The sequence below is a fragment of the Heterodontus francisci genome, chromosome 23 (assembly GCF_036365525.1).
Source record: "Heterodontus francisci isolate sHetFra1 chromosome 23, sHetFra1.hap1, whole genome shotgun sequence".
Taxonomy (NCBI): domain Eukaryota; kingdom Metazoa; phylum Chordata; class Chondrichthyes; order Heterodontiformes; family Heterodontidae; genus Heterodontus; species Heterodontus francisci.
Window position 1 is genome coordinate 14,996,530 of NC_090393.1, and position 17,424 is coordinate 15,013,953.

A 17,424-nucleotide genomic window follows, 5' to 3' on the forward strand; every position below is an offset into this window, starting at 1 on the left:
GATCAAGGACCCAGTTGTCAAAAGTCCTGCCCTTGGAGAGCTGCTGGCCAATCAGAGGCCAGCAGATCTTCTAAGCAGTGCCAACGCAGAGGTGGAGGCCGAGGCTGCCAGAAGAACACCTACTGGAGGCCAAGGAGCATTGCTGGAACCAGCCACAGGTAGGTTAGGGTGAGAGGGGTCTCACGGAGTGGAGGTCACAGGGGAGGGGAGTGTAGGGGGGTTGGTAGCAAGGGCAGGGAGATGGCTGTCAGTGGGCCCCCTGCTTCCCGATGCCAGGTCCCCCGTTCAGGCTCTAAGTGCCTTTTAACAAGGGACCTCCGCCACCACCCCCATCCCCCAGACCCAGGAAACAGCCTGCACAGTTTCCCGTGCTGTGCTTCTCATGCAGTGATAGGGCATCCTGCTGCACGCCTAATTGTGGCAGTGGGATGAGGCCCTTAATTGGGGATTAATTGCCCAGTTAAGGGCCTCAATTGGTGGCAGGTCAGGAAGGCTAGTCACAGACCTTCCCCCCCTGGACTAAATTTTGGTGGAGGTGGGATGGTGACGAGATGGTATGCTCTCCCCGCCTCCTAGCCCACCTCAGGGGACAGCATAACATGCACCCCCGCCCCCACCCCAAGGCTTTCCCTCCTTGTCAAAGATTAAACACCCTGCTAAAGGATGCAGGAGTGATTGATGAAGAGTATATGAGGTTACTGGAAGAGATTAGTGAGAAGTGTAAAATCTGTCAAAGAAAATGGAGGACACCTGTCAGGTCCCATTGTCAGCCTTCCATTGGCATGTGGCTTTAACGAGGTAGTTGCCATGGATTTAAAGGTATAGAACAAAGACAGAAATATTTGTTACTACATTTTGTAGACCTGGAAAATCAGATTTAGCTTTTCTACAATAATACATAGCAAGGACAAAAGAGTGATTAAAGATAAAATTATAGAGAAATGGATAGGGACCGGACTTGGGGCACCAGCTAAGTTTCTGAATGATAATGGTAGGGAATTTGTCAATGATGAGTTCAGACATCTGTGTGAAAACATGAACATTGAAAGTCCTTTCAGCAATGGGCTCTGTGAAAGGTGGTCAATGAAATGCTGCATAAAATCTTAGCTGATCAACCAAACTGCAAGTTGACAACTGCCCTGGCATGGGCGGTTCATGCAAAGAATTGAAGGGTATAGTCCCTATCTATGGTCTATGGGTGAAATCCCAAATTGCCCTCCTGTGCTGTGCAACAGTTTTCCTGCACTTGAAGGTACCACAATCAGTCCCATTTTTTTTCTGAACATTTGAATGCTTAACATGCATAGAGATGATTTTTTATCATCTCATCAAGGCTGAGGTCTCCGAGAAAATTTGGAGAGCCCTGAAGCATCGTATAAGGACATCTGCGACAGAATTTAATTCAGGAGATTTGGTCTATGATAAAAAAAAAAGGGTCATAGGGAATGGAAAGGCCCTGGTAAGGTAATAAGTCATGATGGTAAGACAGTAGTTATCAAATATGGAAATCAAACTGTTGAGGTTCATTACTCATGATTGATCGGGATTGATTACAAAACCTCAGACTCTGAGTAGCTGATAGAAGGAAACGAGGCACCTTGTATCTCAAATGCTCATGTGTTTTGTGATGAAGGTCCTGAGCAATAGAATATAGTAGATCAAGGGTTGGGTAGTGGTAATGTGAGCGATCACGACACACAGAACAGAGCTATCACATCCAAAGGCCAATTGCCCAGAGTAGGTACTCGGGTGACGTATATTCCAGAAGGGTCTAATGAATGGAGGGATGCAACACTTGTGGGACATGTAGGAACATCTACTGGCAAGTTTAAATATTGGTTAAATGTTCATGATGATGGCTAAGAAGCAAAGTCCGTGGACTGGCAGAATGGTGTGAAAGAGTGGAGAGTAGGAAAACGCAGTGCAAGTTCTAATAGTGGGTCTGGAAGTGACAATCATGCACTGGAGAAAGAGACTGTAATAGTGTGAGAGAGAGATCTTACAATAGTAATCCCGAAAGACATCAAAGTGCAAGTAGACGCCTTGGCTTGAGAGATTACACAATGAAATGAGTGCCACAGACCAGTCTCGCAATAGAACTAAAAGCAGAAGTCCTCATGACCATGAAGTTTTGGTGGTTGCCAATAAACTTGAGAATTAACTAATAAGAGAGGCAAAACAAAAGGAATTAGACTGTTGGAGAGAGAGTTCGGTGTTTATTCTGAAGCACCAGATAAGGGACAGCCAGCCTTGTCACATAGATGGATTTGCACTGAAAAGCCCTTGCAGATGGGACTAAAGTGAGGCTAGTTGCGAAGGGTTTTGAAGAGTGACTGGGTGACACAGATGTTAAAGTGGACTCTCCCACAGCTAGAAAAGTAATCTTGAAAATCATTTTAGCTCTTCTGGACACATATTCATGGGAGTGTAAATCAATCAATATAAATGCCAAGTTCCTGCAGGGTGATGCACTTCAGAGAGAAATATTTCTGAAACTGCCCAAACGTGCAGCAGATGCAGAAGGAAAACTATGGAAACTAAACAATCACTTTTAGTGATGCTTCACATGCTAATCTTCCTAATGGATATTCAAATGCAGCTGGTTTCATAATATTTCTGATGGGTGAAAATGGGAAATGTTATCCTTTAGCTTGGGAAGCTAAGAAAATAAAAAGAGTTGTTAAAGTACTTTAGCTGCAGAAATACTGGCTTTTGTGGAGGCAGTGGATATTGGGTTCTATTTGTCAAATATTTTAGGTGAGATTCTGTACAAGGGGCGTACTGAAGATAGGCTAGCCATTGAATGTTATGTAGGTAATCGTTCCTTGTGGGATAATGTACACTACAAAAAGTGTGAGAGAGAAAAAGTTACGGATTGAACTTGCTGGCGTGAAACAAATGCTGGAGAAAAAGGAAATCTCCAAATTTTAATGGGTAGATGCAAGTCATCAACTATCTTTTACAAAAAGAAATGCTTGGAGAAAGAAATGGTTAGAGGTACTAGAGGAGGGGCATCTCACAATGCTATGCTTTGTACAGAATATGGAATTTATTTTAATTTGTTTGTGCATGTTAAACTTATTTAAAGAGAAAGAAGGGAATCTGTTAATTGTATATCAATTGTGGTTAATTATATGTAGGTGCAGGGTGTGAATTAGGATCTTACTTCCAAATAAGGAGACACTTACTGAAACTCAGTGGAGGTTTGAGGAAGGAGCTACATGTTTGGTTAATATACTTAACTGGGACAGATTTGGGAAGGTTTTTTTTCACTCCTTACCCAAACTGTAATTAACCTGGGAGTGCTCAGTACCCACCCACAAGTGTTGAGTAGGACTAAGGCCAATTATCAGAGGCCACGTGGGATTTTCCAGTCAGCTTTGAGGCCCCCTTCCCCAGCCTACCTGCCCATAGCTGCAGCCACAGGCATTTTTTAGTCTTAAACTTTAAATTGCTGATGGAAGGGGGGCCTCAAGATGGAGGCACCCTCTCACTCCCTTACCTGCAATGGCAGGCTTCCAATCTTTCAGTGCTGCAGAACCTCCCATTGGTGTTCTAGCTATAAGATCCTGATCCTGTCCTTAATTAGACAGCAAGTGCCCCCTCTGCCCTCTAATTGGCCACTTCAGGCAAAAATCACTGCCAGGTGCCTGCCCCAGACACAGTGCGGGGTCAGGACCCCCATTTGACCCCAATGTTGGGGTCCCAACCCAAAAGGCAAAATCTTGCCCTTGATGTAAAGAGCACAGGAGTCTCACATTCCCAGGCCTAACCCCACTGCCCCGAGAAACACAATATTCGAGAAATTTTGAAAGGAAAGAAACTACTGTATATTAAAATAAATAACCTTTACCAACTGTTAACTATTGCTCCTTGCTAACAGATAACAAATTTCATGAAATAATTCAAAGGAAAATTGCACATGCTCCACATTTGATTAATTGCACATTTAAAAAAAAAATTGGCAACTGTTTTCCTGAAACAGAAGAATCAGAAATGGCCTAAAAATCACGAGCCCTGACTTGCAGAGCCGGAACTCTGTTTCTCTCTCCACAGATGCTGCCAGACCTGCTGAGTATTTCCAGCATTTCCTGTTTTTATTTCAGGTTTCCAGCATCCACAGTATTTAGCTTTTTTGTGCCAGAACTGGATCTGTTCCGAGTGGAGGAAACTGAGAGGGAACATTATACGCGTTTGGAAAGTGTTAAACGGCATGGATAGCGTGGGCAATAAACAAGTTTCAACTGTGATGTTTGAAATCAGAAGTACATAACTGGCAAGTGCTGTGAGATGATCCAAGTGTGTTTTAGTTGCAAGTCATCATAATGAAACAAAGTTCCAGGAGGGGGAGCCAGAATAGGCTGTTGGACGATTATAGTCATACTACAGTTAAATGGCATGGGAAGAGTCTTGGAATAATAATAAGTGATTTATTCCATGTAGTAATCTTTTCTAAAAACAAAATTGTGGCAGATAGCCAAACTCCTTTTTTACAAAAAAAAGAATCAGCTGAAGATTGTGTGAAACTAAAGACCATTTGTTGGGGGCCAGACAGCAAGGGGGAAAATTACCCGCAATTTGACAAGATTAGCAATGCAGTTTGATGATGTAGATAAATAGCCTCTTACCGCATTAGCCCACCAGGTAAACTCCATTCCACATGAATGGCTAAGATGGATAAAAGGACTTAAAAGATTTAGAATCGCTTAGGACTCAGATAATAAATATGAATGGAATCACATTAAACACATGGACATATTTGATCAGCAAGGAAGCTGATATTTTACGCTTCTTTGGACTGTTTAAGAACAACTGGGGCAATTACACAAGCGTTACTGGATAAATTGGAAAAGCAGTTTGTTGTGCATAGAAAGCCGTTTTCAAACAGTTAAATTCCATACAAAGAAACGGAGAATCATAGGATGAATACTTGAAGGGAAAACATTTGCAGGGCTACAGGAAAAGAGCAGGGAAGTGGGATTATTTGAAGAACTTAACCAAAGAACCAGCACAGGTACAATGGGCCAAATGGTCTCCTTCATGCTGTATGATCTATGATTCTACGAAAGGGAAGGAGAGAGTTTTGTTACAGCTCAATACTGTCCAACAGCACATTATAACTATGATACTTGGCAAAGGAAGTCACTGTCATGTCGTAATGGGGCAACAAGATGAGAGACTGTTTGAAAGATTATAATTAGAACATGAATTAAATCTTGATAAGCTAATAACTCAAGTGAGACAGAAGCTATTAAGAAATGAGAAGCAATGATCAGGCAACAGTCAGAGGCAGGCGAAAACACCGACCAGTTGAAAATATAGGGAAGGTCACAGCACACAGGGGAAAAAAAAACTATAGCCAAATTATACTCAGGGGCAGAACTCAAATAGAGTACACCCAGGTGTTCACCACAGAACCAGTGAGAGATTCCAAGAAACCTATGGCCAATTATAGATGTAAAATTGTCAGCAAATGGAACGCTTCCAGATTGCATGTCAAATAGGAAACCTGGAGAAATGTGAATGTGCCTTATCAGCCAAGAAAACCTATAGTCAACATAACTGCCCCTGGAGGAGTCCCGAATGACTTCAAAATTGACATGGGTGGATGTTTACACTGATTCAACTCTTATCTTTCTGACTTTTTTTTACATTACATATTACTGATTTGCAGCTTTATCTCAGAACTAGATAACACAACATTCCCCTTTCTAAGAAACCTATTAAATGTTCCCGAAAAACAATCATAAATCCAGTTTCTTTTTTTGAAGTGGTGTTGATAATCTCCTCAATCTTGTCCGGCTGCTGGGATTTCCAATTCCTGAGAGTACTGGGATTTGTAATTCCTGAGAATACTGCTTGAGGAGCTTAAATCAAGCAGTATGGATTCTCAAAAGATACCTAGGTAGATTTAGTGATTGAAAAGGCGCCAGGAAGGAGAAAAAGGAGATTTAAAAAGATAACAATAGTTATACATAAAAAAAGTCTACCTCAAATCTCTTTAGTTGTGACTTCTGGAACTCAAGCTTGTTCTCAAGATCACAGATGATAGCTTCCTGTCGGCTTACAATTCGACGTTCCACCATTGAGTGTTCCATATACTCAATCCTACGCTGAGCAACCTGCAGCTGTATATTTGAAAAGATTAATTACACACAGAGGGATTGATTGAATTACTGCATAGGTAATGGCAGAGAGGATCATATAACTTCTTCTAACTTTGTGACAAAAAATAAATGAAATTTAACAGATATCTTATAATTGTCAACTCTCACTATAAGTACAGATGATTTTTTTCATACTTAGGTCAGTTAATTCTACTCTTGGGGGAGGAGGATAACATCTTCACCATGGCAATGCATGCTTCAAATAGGCATTTTTGATAAGCCGCTTTTGCATATTGTTATCTTGTACTGTTAGTTCTTTTACACATCCAATGAAGAAATCTAACTGTAAGCATATGCACCGTTAAATTGATAGTTGTACATTTAGAAGGTGTAAAAGACCCAAATGTTGTTGTGGTACACCTTTAAGAGGTGTGGTCATGTGATAATGCACAGCAGTGTAAGAACTGTGATGTAACACACCATGTGACTTCTGGTGTCAGAGTCAGTCTGAAGAAAGTACATTTACAGTGAAGACCAGTGAATACATGCAGAACCCTCCTCAAAGAACCCACGTTATTGTGTTATTGTCTTATGAGGAAAGATTGGACAGGCTAGGCTTGTATCCACTGGAATTTAGAAGAGTAAGAGGCGACTTGGTTGAAACATATAAGATCCTAAGGGGTCTTGGCAGGGTGGATGTGGAAAGGATGTTTCCCCTTGTGGGAGAATCTAGAACTAGGGGTCACTGTTTAAAAATAAGGGGTCGCCCATTTAAAACAGAGATGAGGAGAAATTTTTTCTCTGAGGGTTGTGTCTTTGAAATTTTCTTCCTCAAAAGGAGGTGGAAGCAGAGTCTTTGAATATTTTTAAGGCAGAGGTAGATAGATTCTTGATAAGCAAGGGGGTGGAAGGTTATCGGGGGTAGGTGGAAATGTGGAGAAATCAGTTCAGCCATGAACTTATTGAATGGTGGAGCAGGCTTGAAGGGCCAAATGGCCTACTCCTGCTCCTAATTCGTATGTTCATATGTATTGATCCCGCCTTGAGTCGTCAATGTCTTGTGTGTAGTAGTCACTAACACAGAGCTTAAGAAAACACAATATTGTGGCAGCTTGTAGGAATTTCAACTTTTTGAGTACTCTTCCACACCTTCACCGGAGTGCTGGCCAATTCTACAGGAACTTCAAGGGCCTGAATATTGGCTCCATTGCTTCACGCAATAGCAGCCATGTAGGCAGCTAGGTAAGCTTGTGTACACTTGGGGCTGTGAGGTCGGGCAGTTACAGATTCCAATTAGGCTCGATATCCATGGAGATTCTGAGGATCAGATTTCTCGCATCGGTAGCAACTAGAGAAGGTCTGAATGTGCTGGACACCGTACAGGTACTTTCTTCAGACTGCCCTCACACCAGAAGTCACATGGTGTGTTACATCACAGTTCTTACACTGCTGTGTATCACATGACCACACCTCTTAAAGGTGTACCACTACAAAGGTAATTCAATCCCAGTTGGCTTCAGCCATATAACAGGATTGCAATCATGAACAGCAGTTCAATGTGGCAGTTTCTTATCTAGTTCATTGCTTAGTCAGGTAGAATTGTTAATTTGGTGTTACTCATGAAGTCTTTGTTGAGGGCCGCAATATTGAGTGGTGAGCTGTTTGAAGAACATGATAAAATACTCCAACTATACAGACTGATGGGACAAGTCTTTATTTCTGTCCTCTGCAGTGAGGAATTGGCAAGTGGTTCTTTCATTTGTGTTGGGGGGTGGGTACACAGTAGGGCTACCTGCCAGAATGCGGTTGGTAGCCGACATGGCTTATTAAGGGCAACTTAAGGCCAATTAAAAGAAGCCATCTGGGATTTTCCTGTCAGCCTCCAGGTTCCCGAAGGCAGTGGGGGCCAGTTTAACTGCCTGGAAGCGGCCGCCTGGCAGCATAACAGGGAGCCAGTGCTCCAGGCAGCCCTGGAGGCCCTCCCTGCCTCCCGAGGTGCAGTAGCAGCCACAGGCCGCCCTGTAGCGGGGCTCCCCACCCCGCACCCCCACAGTGGTGGCCCGGGCTGCAAAACCCATTTTTTAATTAAAACTTTAAAAAAGTTGGCGAGAGGGCACCTCCATTTTGAAGCACCCTCTCTGTCACTTACCTGCCATCCTGCTGCTGCAGCTTTCAAGCTAAAAGGCCTTTGATTGGCCCTCCAGCTTTGAGAGCCCGCCCGCCGTCCTTAATTGGATGTTGAGCCCGCCCTCTGGCGGTTAATTGGCCGCCCCATGGAAAATCACAATGAGTAACTGTTTCTCACAGTGCAGGCTTCCGACCCAATTTCAGCCTGACAGTGGGATTCAGAAGCCCACAAGGAAAATCCTGCTCATTGAGTCAGACGTGGATGGTCAGGAGGATGTTCAGTAACAAAAATTATAATGAAGATTTGGGAATGGGGTTCCTTCAGAAGTAGGAACTTGAAAGAACCATCAATTTATGAACAAGATTATGGCTTGGTTTTTTAATGATCATTCAGCAACAATTATTTTTGCCTGTTTCAAATGGATCAAAAATTTCAGTATCACATATCCCAGTTTTTACAGAGAAAAAGTCAACTTGTAAGGGTATTTCTTTGAGAGTTGGTGTTTTGTAAATAAAGGAGTTTATTTGTCGACTTGGCTTGCTTTAAGTAATCCCCTTACCCTTTGAGGTTCTTAACACATGTCTTTAAACAGCTCTTTAAACAGCTCATTAAAAAGGTTGCAGATGTGTCCCAATTTTATGAGTCGAAGACTCACCTCAACACTGATGCCGTGATGAATAGAGTCACTGCTTTCACTCTTAATAATGCATTATTCTTTGATCTTCAGAAGACATTAACTTCCTGCCGGAATATCAAAGTAATGTGCAGCTCACCTATAAGGCCTATCAATTACTGTTGCATAAAGGTTACATGCAATTGTCCAAAGACAAAGTAACACTGTAACTATTGTCAATTTGCACATTGTAGGAACAGGAGGTACCTTGCACCAACAGTCCATTTCCATGGGAGGACAGCGACCAAGTCTATATAAGCTCTTCGACTCAGGAAGAAATACTGGGATCCAATCTGAAAACGTAATTCATGAACCCAAAACTGTCCCTAAAGTCGTCAGTGTTGCAGTTAAAGCCTCCTTCCTACCTTTTCTTCAAAACTTTGCTTTTCCTTTGTAGCTTCTTCCAGCTGAACTTGAAGCTCCTGTATCTGTGCAATGTCATTGGATGACTAGCAAGATAAAATTTGATAAATTAAACAAAAAATATCAGCCACAAACTAAGGTCATTTGTTAATATGCATGAAACTACAATACCTCTCCTAAAGAAGGTACTGATCAGTGGAAGCTTTTTCAGCACAAGAACCTAAGCCTTTCTATCACATGTAGGTTGGCCCTCATTTGCATGAACATAAATTCCCCTCTCCTTTACTTAAAATTTATTTTTGGTGGGGTTTTGTTCTTAATCAGGTGAAGGATAGAGCACGAATCACTTTTTACCACTGACAACATCAAACAATTTTAAGCCCAGTCAATAGACTGGTTGGGGGAGACAGTGGTGTAGTGGTAATGTCACTGAACTAGTAATCCAGAGGACCAGGCCAGTGCCCTGAGGACACTGGTTCAAATCCCATCATAGCAGCTGGTGGAATTTAAATTCAATTAATTAATAAGTTCAATTAATTAATTTTTAAAATCTGGAATTGAAAGCTAGTCTCAGTAATGGTGCCATGAAACTATCATTGATTGTTGTAAAAATCCATCTGGTTCACTAATGTCCTTTAGGGAAAGAAATCAGCCTGGTCTGGCCGACATGAGAATCCAGGCCCACAGCAATGTGGTTGACTCTTAACTGCCCTCTGAAATGGCCTAGCAAGCCACTCAGTTGTCAAGGGCAATTAGGGATGGGCAACAAATGCTGGCCTTGTCAGTGATGCCCACATCCCATGAAAGAATAAAAAAAAACTAGAACAAGGACATGGTGATCAGTTATATATGATGAAAGCAAAATACTGCAGATGCTGAAAATCTAAAATAAAAACAAGAAATGCTGGAAATACTCAGCAGGTCTGGCAGCATCTGTGGAGAGAGAAACAGAGTTAACGTTTCAGATAAGTGACCCTTCATCAGAACATTATGATCAGAATGATCAGAACTGATCATTATGGTGATCAGTTTATAGACCGAGTTCACTTCAGTGTCTGTCTCTTTCTGAAAGTTCAGGAATAGCTTCAAAATGTGAGAAGCAGGTGTGACTGTATTTCTTACAAGTCCATTCAGAGATCACTGATCCAATCTGATTGCCTCTTTCTCTTTTTCCTTTCTCTTTTCTCCCCCGCAGTTTCAATATTAAGGGGGAATTTCAACACCAGAAAATGGGTGGATTTGGGACAGGTGGGGGTGGGGTGTGTTAAACTGTTAGGAAACTGATTGCTGACCCCAACCTATCTATGTCCAGTTTAAGCAGAACATTAACTACACTTTTAATATTATAAACGAGGCAACGTGTCTCATTTTTATTCACAATTTCAAATCTAATGCTGGGCAGCCAGGTTTCCCAGGCTTCAGGAAACCTACCAGCTAAACTGAGGTGAGGGACTGCTGGATCAGGCGATGTGCCCTTTCCACTTACCTGCTGGGTCCAGCATTCCTACCTGGATGATCAGACAGCTCCTCCCTGCCCACGACCCTGCAGATCTCTAACCTCTCCCTTCACCCCAAGGCCTCCGAACCCCCACAAGCCTATGATCCACCTCCCTTGGACCCCAGAAACAGCCCTGCCCCCCCTCCCCCACCAGGACCTCTCACTGGCCCCAGCCACCAACCCTCCCTCACTCCACCCCTCTCGAGCCGGGACCCGTCCCACGCCAATCCGTCGCCACCAGTCAGGGCATGGACCTACCTGGCTTCTGGACTGGGAATCAAAAACTCCACAGAGTGTAGGACAACCACAACTTCTGGCGTTCCCATGCTCTATCGGCCCCCAACTCCCGGAAGGTCTGCTAAGTTGATATTTCCCTTGAGTCCAATAACAAGATAGGCAGTGCTTGTTGAACTGAAGTACATCGAGAGTCAACTCACCCCATGATCGTTAAGGGCCCAGAATGTATTTACATGAGGCCTAAGCCCCATAATGCAGCTGAAGCTCCTTGGCAGTGCACCAGTCAATATAGCACCCAGTAACAACTGGCATTGAAGGGGAGGCTCAATACAGAGATACAATGTTTTTCCTTGGGGGGTGGGGGGGCGGGGTGGAGGTGCTGAGTCTGGTCATCCACCCTTTTCTGTCACTAGTGGTGAGAGTGACTGCCAAGGCAGCATTTGATCGAGTATGGCATCAAGGAGCCCTAGCAAAACTGTAATCAAGGAGTATCGGGGGAAATCTCTCCACCAGCTGGAGTCATACCTAGCACAAAGGAAGATGGTTATGGTTGTTGGAGGTCAATCATCTCAGCCCCAGGACATCACTGCAGGAGTTCCTCAGGGTAGTGTCCTAGGCCCAACCAACTTCAGCTGCTTCATCAATGACCTCCATCATCAGATCAGAAGTGGAAATGCTCGCTGATAATTGCACAGTGTTCAGTACCATCTGCAATTCCTCAGATACTGAAGCAGTCCGTGCCTGCACACAGGAAGACCTGGACAACATTCAGGTTTGGGCTGACAAGTGGCAAGTAAATTTTACAGTGCCAGTCAATGACTGTCTCCAACAAGAGAAAATCTAATCATCTCCCCTTGATGTTTGATGGCATTACCATCACTGAATCACACACCACCAACATCCTGGGGGTTACCATTGACCAGAAACTGAACTGGACCAGCCATATAAATACTGTGGCTATGGTTCTATAGGACATGCACCAGATGCTGGAAGGTGGGATTAGTTTGGGCAGATAGTTATTTTCAGCCAGTGCAGGCACGATGAGCTGAATGGCCTCTTTCTGTGCCATAACTTTTCTATGGTTTCTATGTTTCTAAGAGGCTGCACTGGAATACTCTCCACTTGTCTGAAAAAGTGCAACTTCAACAGCACTCAAAAAGCTCGACACCATCCAGGACAAAGCAACCTCCTTGATCGGCATCCCATTCACCACCTTCAACATTCATTCCCTCCACCCACTGACGCACAGTGGCAGCAGTGTGTACCATCTACAAGATGTACTGTGGCAACTCACCTAGGCTCCTTCAACAGCGCCTTCCAAACCCGTGACCTCTATCACTTAGAAGGACAAGGACAGCAGATGAATGGGAGCATCACCATCTGCAGAGTCCCCTCCAAATCACACACCATCCTGACTTGGAACTATATTACCGTTCCTTCACTGTCGCTGGATCAAAATCCTGGAAGTCTCTTCCTAAAAGAACTATGGTTGTACCTACACCACATGGACTGCAGCGGTTCAAGAAGGTGGCTCACCACCACCTTCTCAAGGGCATTTAGGGATGGGCAGTAAATGCTAGTGATGCCCATGTCCCAAGAATGATTTCTAAGAAAAATGCCAGGAGAGACATACATGAAACTGATGGTGGATTTTGAGGAGTATCTGAAAGAATTCCTGTGGCTTAAGTCAGTTGTTAACCTCTGACAATGCTTTTCTGGCTGTGTTCTGGCTCAGTCTTGGACAGTCATCTTTGTTTACCCAGAGTAGGAGTCTCCAGCTGGAATTTCCAGCACTATCAAACGCTGTCCCTTCACAATTACCCTCAATTGCATTCCAGAGCTCTAAACATGACAGACTCTGAGGAAATGCATAAATAAAGTGGTCTGGATTATAAAAGCTATAAATAGAAGTAGTACATTTTTTGCACCATTAGTAAGCAATACATCAACTTTCCTCATCATTGTGGGAAAATACAGTTGAACTTAAAATAATCGAGAGAGAAACAAAATGGAGTTATTGATTTTGTGAATGTTAATTAATGATTCTAAAACACTGAAAGGGTTGTAATATCCCTGTTGATCAATACAGTAGGTATAAAAATCACATTATTGCCAAATATCAAATCAGAAGTTGCAAATCATATTTGTATTGTGTCCTTTTGCAGGTTTTAAGACAAAGTGTTCGCAGTAGTATTTCTATATTTCCAGATGGTGCCCCAGATAGAGAAGTGTGAAAAATGCTGTCAACATTCTAGATTTTATATAACAAACATGAGACAAAGCTGCAAAGATCACACTGCTCATCACAATAAGTATTTTTCAATGAAACCAAGGACCTGCCAGAGCAAATAGACAATATAGTCACCTACCTGGGCAATGAGATCCTTGTGTTTCTTCATAAGTTCATTCAGGTCCTCCTGGTCTTCTTCAAGACGTTTCAGAAGATCAGCCTTTTCATGCTCCAGTTGGTACAGCTGCTCATCAGCCTACCATCAAACAAAGAAAAATCTCAGCGAAAGACGGACTAACTCACCACTAAAATTTATCTTCACCTTTATCTGCCACTGCACTCTGGCAGTACCTGAAACCATACACAGACAGTCCAAGATTGTTCCTCAAATCCATCAATTTCATGAGTTTTTCTCTCTGCCATTTTAGCCCCAAACTGTTGATTGCTATGTCACTTGATCAAGATGGGAGCACCTGGAAAATGGGCAGTTAACATTTCCATTCTGCAGCTGATCCACAAACAGTGGAGCTTCTGCAACCTGGGACTGATCCTTCTAAGTTTTCCAACAATATCTCCCCCTCCCACCATCAACACGAGTTTTGAACATGTTGCTGATTGGAAGAATCCATTTAGGAACTGAAATGAGCACAAAGTTCCAAGTCTGAATCCAAGTTTGTCCAAACTGGGGAGCATAATTGAAAACTAAATTGCTGTCAGAGAGCTGTTCTGCCAGTTTATGTAGATATGTAGTTGCCATTTTATGCATCTACCAAAGATGGTGCCAACATGGTTATTGACTTTTGCAAAGAGTCCAAATCACTTTTGATGGCTGTTACTAATAACGTTTCTGTGAAAAGTGCCAGTTTTTGTGGTATAACAATAGGCATGTGCCCACTTTCACAAATTGGAAGAAATGGAAAAGGTTTAGAAAAGAGAAATGAAAACAGAAAGTGCTGGAAATACTCAGCAGATCTGGCAGCATCTGTGGAGAGAGTAACAGAGTTAACGTTTCAGGTCAGTGATCTTTCATCAGAACTCAGAATTTAGAAAAGAGAAGTCTGAATAGTTTCCTTGTCCAAAAAAGATATTGTTTACTCATGAATTGGATTTTTATTGGCTATTTGGATTCCAAGAGCCCAAACTTGTTCTCTCAGAAATCCCAGGTAGAATTCATGCAAGTCTTCATTCCCAGCAAAAGTCAATGATAATGATCTGATCAAATCACAGAACAGGTACATTTAGGATCATAGCCACATTGGTTAACTTTTCAAATGTAGATATACAGCAATGGCTGGTGTCAAACCGTTTGGGTTCTGTTATATTGAAATAAGCAAACAGATACTTTGCAAGACACTTATGTTATTTTTTTCATATAAAGCTCCTATATTGTGAGCAATATTACGTTTCAGTGGCTGAACAGCAGTTAGTGCTCCCTTTTGACTGATGTTAAATATTACACATCAGAGATATTGTGAAACAGGCCTTAATATGGTAATAGTTTGTGCTTTGAGATTGTCAGAAATAGTCATTCTCTAAAGTTGGCTCTCTGACCTTTCCTTGGGCTATCTAGTTGATTATTCAGTGCACTGTGACACGATGCTGCTGGCTTACTCCTCAGGGCTCGTGGATCTTTTGTATTTTAAAGCAGACAACCCAGTGCCCTTTCGCACATTATATTCTCATATTTTTAAACGATCAACTCTGGGGTAAAAGGTTACTCAGCTCCCACACTGGTTTATGTTCCTAATGTTCTTGTACATAACCAGCAGCACACCCTCATTATTACTTCTGAGGACTCTTGCAGCACAGCTTCTTTTCCCCCCTCTGTACATTGTTGTTGTCTACAGGCTGTTTGCATTTGAAAACTTAGGTCATTAAGACATTTTAGTTTGCAAAGTTGATATATTTTTTCCATTCGTTCCTGGGATATTTATTTATTTTATTTATTTAGAGATACAGCACTGAAACAGGCCCTTCAGCCCACCGAGTCTGTGCCGACCAACAACCACCCATTTATACTAACCCTACAGTAATCCAATATTCCCTATAACCTACCTACACTAGGGGCAATTTACAACGGCCAATTTACCTATCACCTGCAAGTCTTTGGCTGTGGGAGGAAACTGGAGCACCCGGCGAAAACCCACGCGGTCACAGGGAGAACTTGCAAACTCCGCACAGGCAGTGCCCAGAATATCAGCATCGCTGAGAAGTCCAGCATTTATTGCCCATCCCTAATTGCCCTCGAGAAGGTGGTAATGAGCCACTTTCTTGAACCACTGCATTTCATGTGTTGTAGGTGCACCCGCATTGCTTTCAGGGAGGGAATTCCAGGATTTTGACCAAATTACAGCAAAAGAACGACAATATATTTCCAAGTCAGGATAGTGAGTGACTCAAAGGGGAATTTGCAGGTGGTGGTGTTCCCATGCATCTGCTGCCCTACTAGGTGGTGGAGGTCACTGGTTTGGAAGGTGCTGTCAAAGGAGGTTTGACGAGTTGCCGCAGTGCAGCTTGTAGATGGTACACACTGCTGCCACCATGCGCTGGTGGTGGAGGGACTGAATGTTTAAGGTGGTGGATAGAGTGCTGATCAAGTGGGCTGCTTTGTCCTGGATGGTGTCAAGCTTCTTGAAACAAACATCCAGGATGTATGCTGTAATTTCGCCTCCTACCACCAATAATTTTAGTCTGAGGAGTTTTAACTTTGCAATCTTGATTTAAATCCATTGGTACAAAGAGCACAGTTAAGACTCTTCGGAAATAATAGCAGTTTAGTAACACTTTACACCTGAAATTCCCCTCATGGGGCGGTCTCACGAGCAGTCAGGGAATGAGGGAAGGGAGGCTTCAACTGGAGTAAGACACTTCTTCATCAGAAATCCCAGGTAGAATTTATGCAAGTCTTCATTCCCAGCAAAAATCAATGATAATGATCTGATCAAATCATTGAACAGGTACATTTAGGGCCATAGCCACATTGGTTAACTTTTCAAAGTTGATTATGTCAATGTAGATATACAACAATGGCTGTTTGGGTTCTGTTATATTGAAATAAGCAAAAAGAGACTTTGCAAGACACTCATGTTATTTTTTTCGTATAAAGCTCCTATATTGTGAGCAATATTACGTTTCAATGGCTGAAGAGAAGTTAGGGCTCCCTTTTGAGGGGTTTGGTTGGGGTTAGGTTCCCAAGGTCAATCTCCTAGGGAGCAGTTATACAGCAACATTGGTAAAGGCCGAGCAGCAGGTTTTCTGGCTCTCCAAGATATGAAATGGGAGAAGAAGACTCCCAAAGGGAGTCAGAAAGGTCACGGCAAACCCTCAATCTATTCCTGTACCGGAGACTGATGAGCAGACTGCAGCTTCTAATTTGTTAAAGTAATCATTCACCCTCAGACACTCGAACAAGACAATATCGGCTCATTAGCAACATGGAGAACTGGAATTGTGGTAACACAATTAATTAAGTAGCAGTAAAGAATAGATGTCATTTAATGATGTTATTGTCTGTAAATAGGCTTGTTTATTTTTGTAAATCCACTTGTTCATTCTCCTTTCCCACCACCCCCTGCTACCAACAAGGGGTCTCACTTTATTTTTTACACTGCAGGACCAGCCTGTGTAGGATACAATTGCTTTCCTTGCTGCTGCCAATAGCAGAGATGATCAAAACTGCTTCCTGCCACTCAGTTATAGAGTCATAGAGAGATATAGCACTGACACAGACCCTTCAGCCCATCGAGTCTGTGCTGACCATCAACCACCCATTTATACTAATCCTACATTAATCCCATATTCCCTACCACATTCCCACCTTCCCTCAATTCTCCTACCACCTACCTACACTAGGGGCAATTTACCTATCAAACTGCAAGTCTTTGGCTGTGGGAGGAAACAGGAGCACCTGGCGGAAACCCACGCGGTCACAGGGAGAACTTGTAAACTCCGCATAGGCAATACCCAGAACTGAACCTGGGTCGCTAGAGCAGTGAGGCTGCAGTGCTAACCACTGTGCCACCCCAGTTTATTGCACAAGCTTCTACTGTATCTCAAATTTGTAAGGTAACATTCTCGTCGCTAAGTCAGATGGTTGTGAATGGCAGCCCAACTCCAGGACTTGAGCACATAACCCTGACCAACTCTTCTGAACCGCAACAGTGTTACACTGTTGAAGATCTTGTTTCC

At 42.8% G+C, this 17,424-nt stretch overlaps 1 protein-coding gene across 1 annotated transcript in view; it reads right to left on the minus strand.

The window, feature by feature from the left end:
• Positions 1-17,424, minus strand: part of LOC137382964 (unconventional myosin-XVIIIb-like) — a 265,768-nt gene that overhangs the window by 53,492 nt on the left and 194,852 nt on the right. Inside the window, exons 33-35 of the mRNA XM_068055546.1 lie at positions 13,376-13,492; positions 9,274-9,357; positions 5,991-6,128 (exon numbers count right to left, since the gene is read on the minus strand). Of these exons, the coding sequence (XP_067911647.1) occupies positions 5,991-6,128; positions 9,274-9,357; positions 13,376-13,492 (339 nt within the window). The remainder of the gene's footprint in view (positions 1-5,990; positions 6,129-9,273; positions 9,358-13,375; positions 13,493-17,424) is intronic.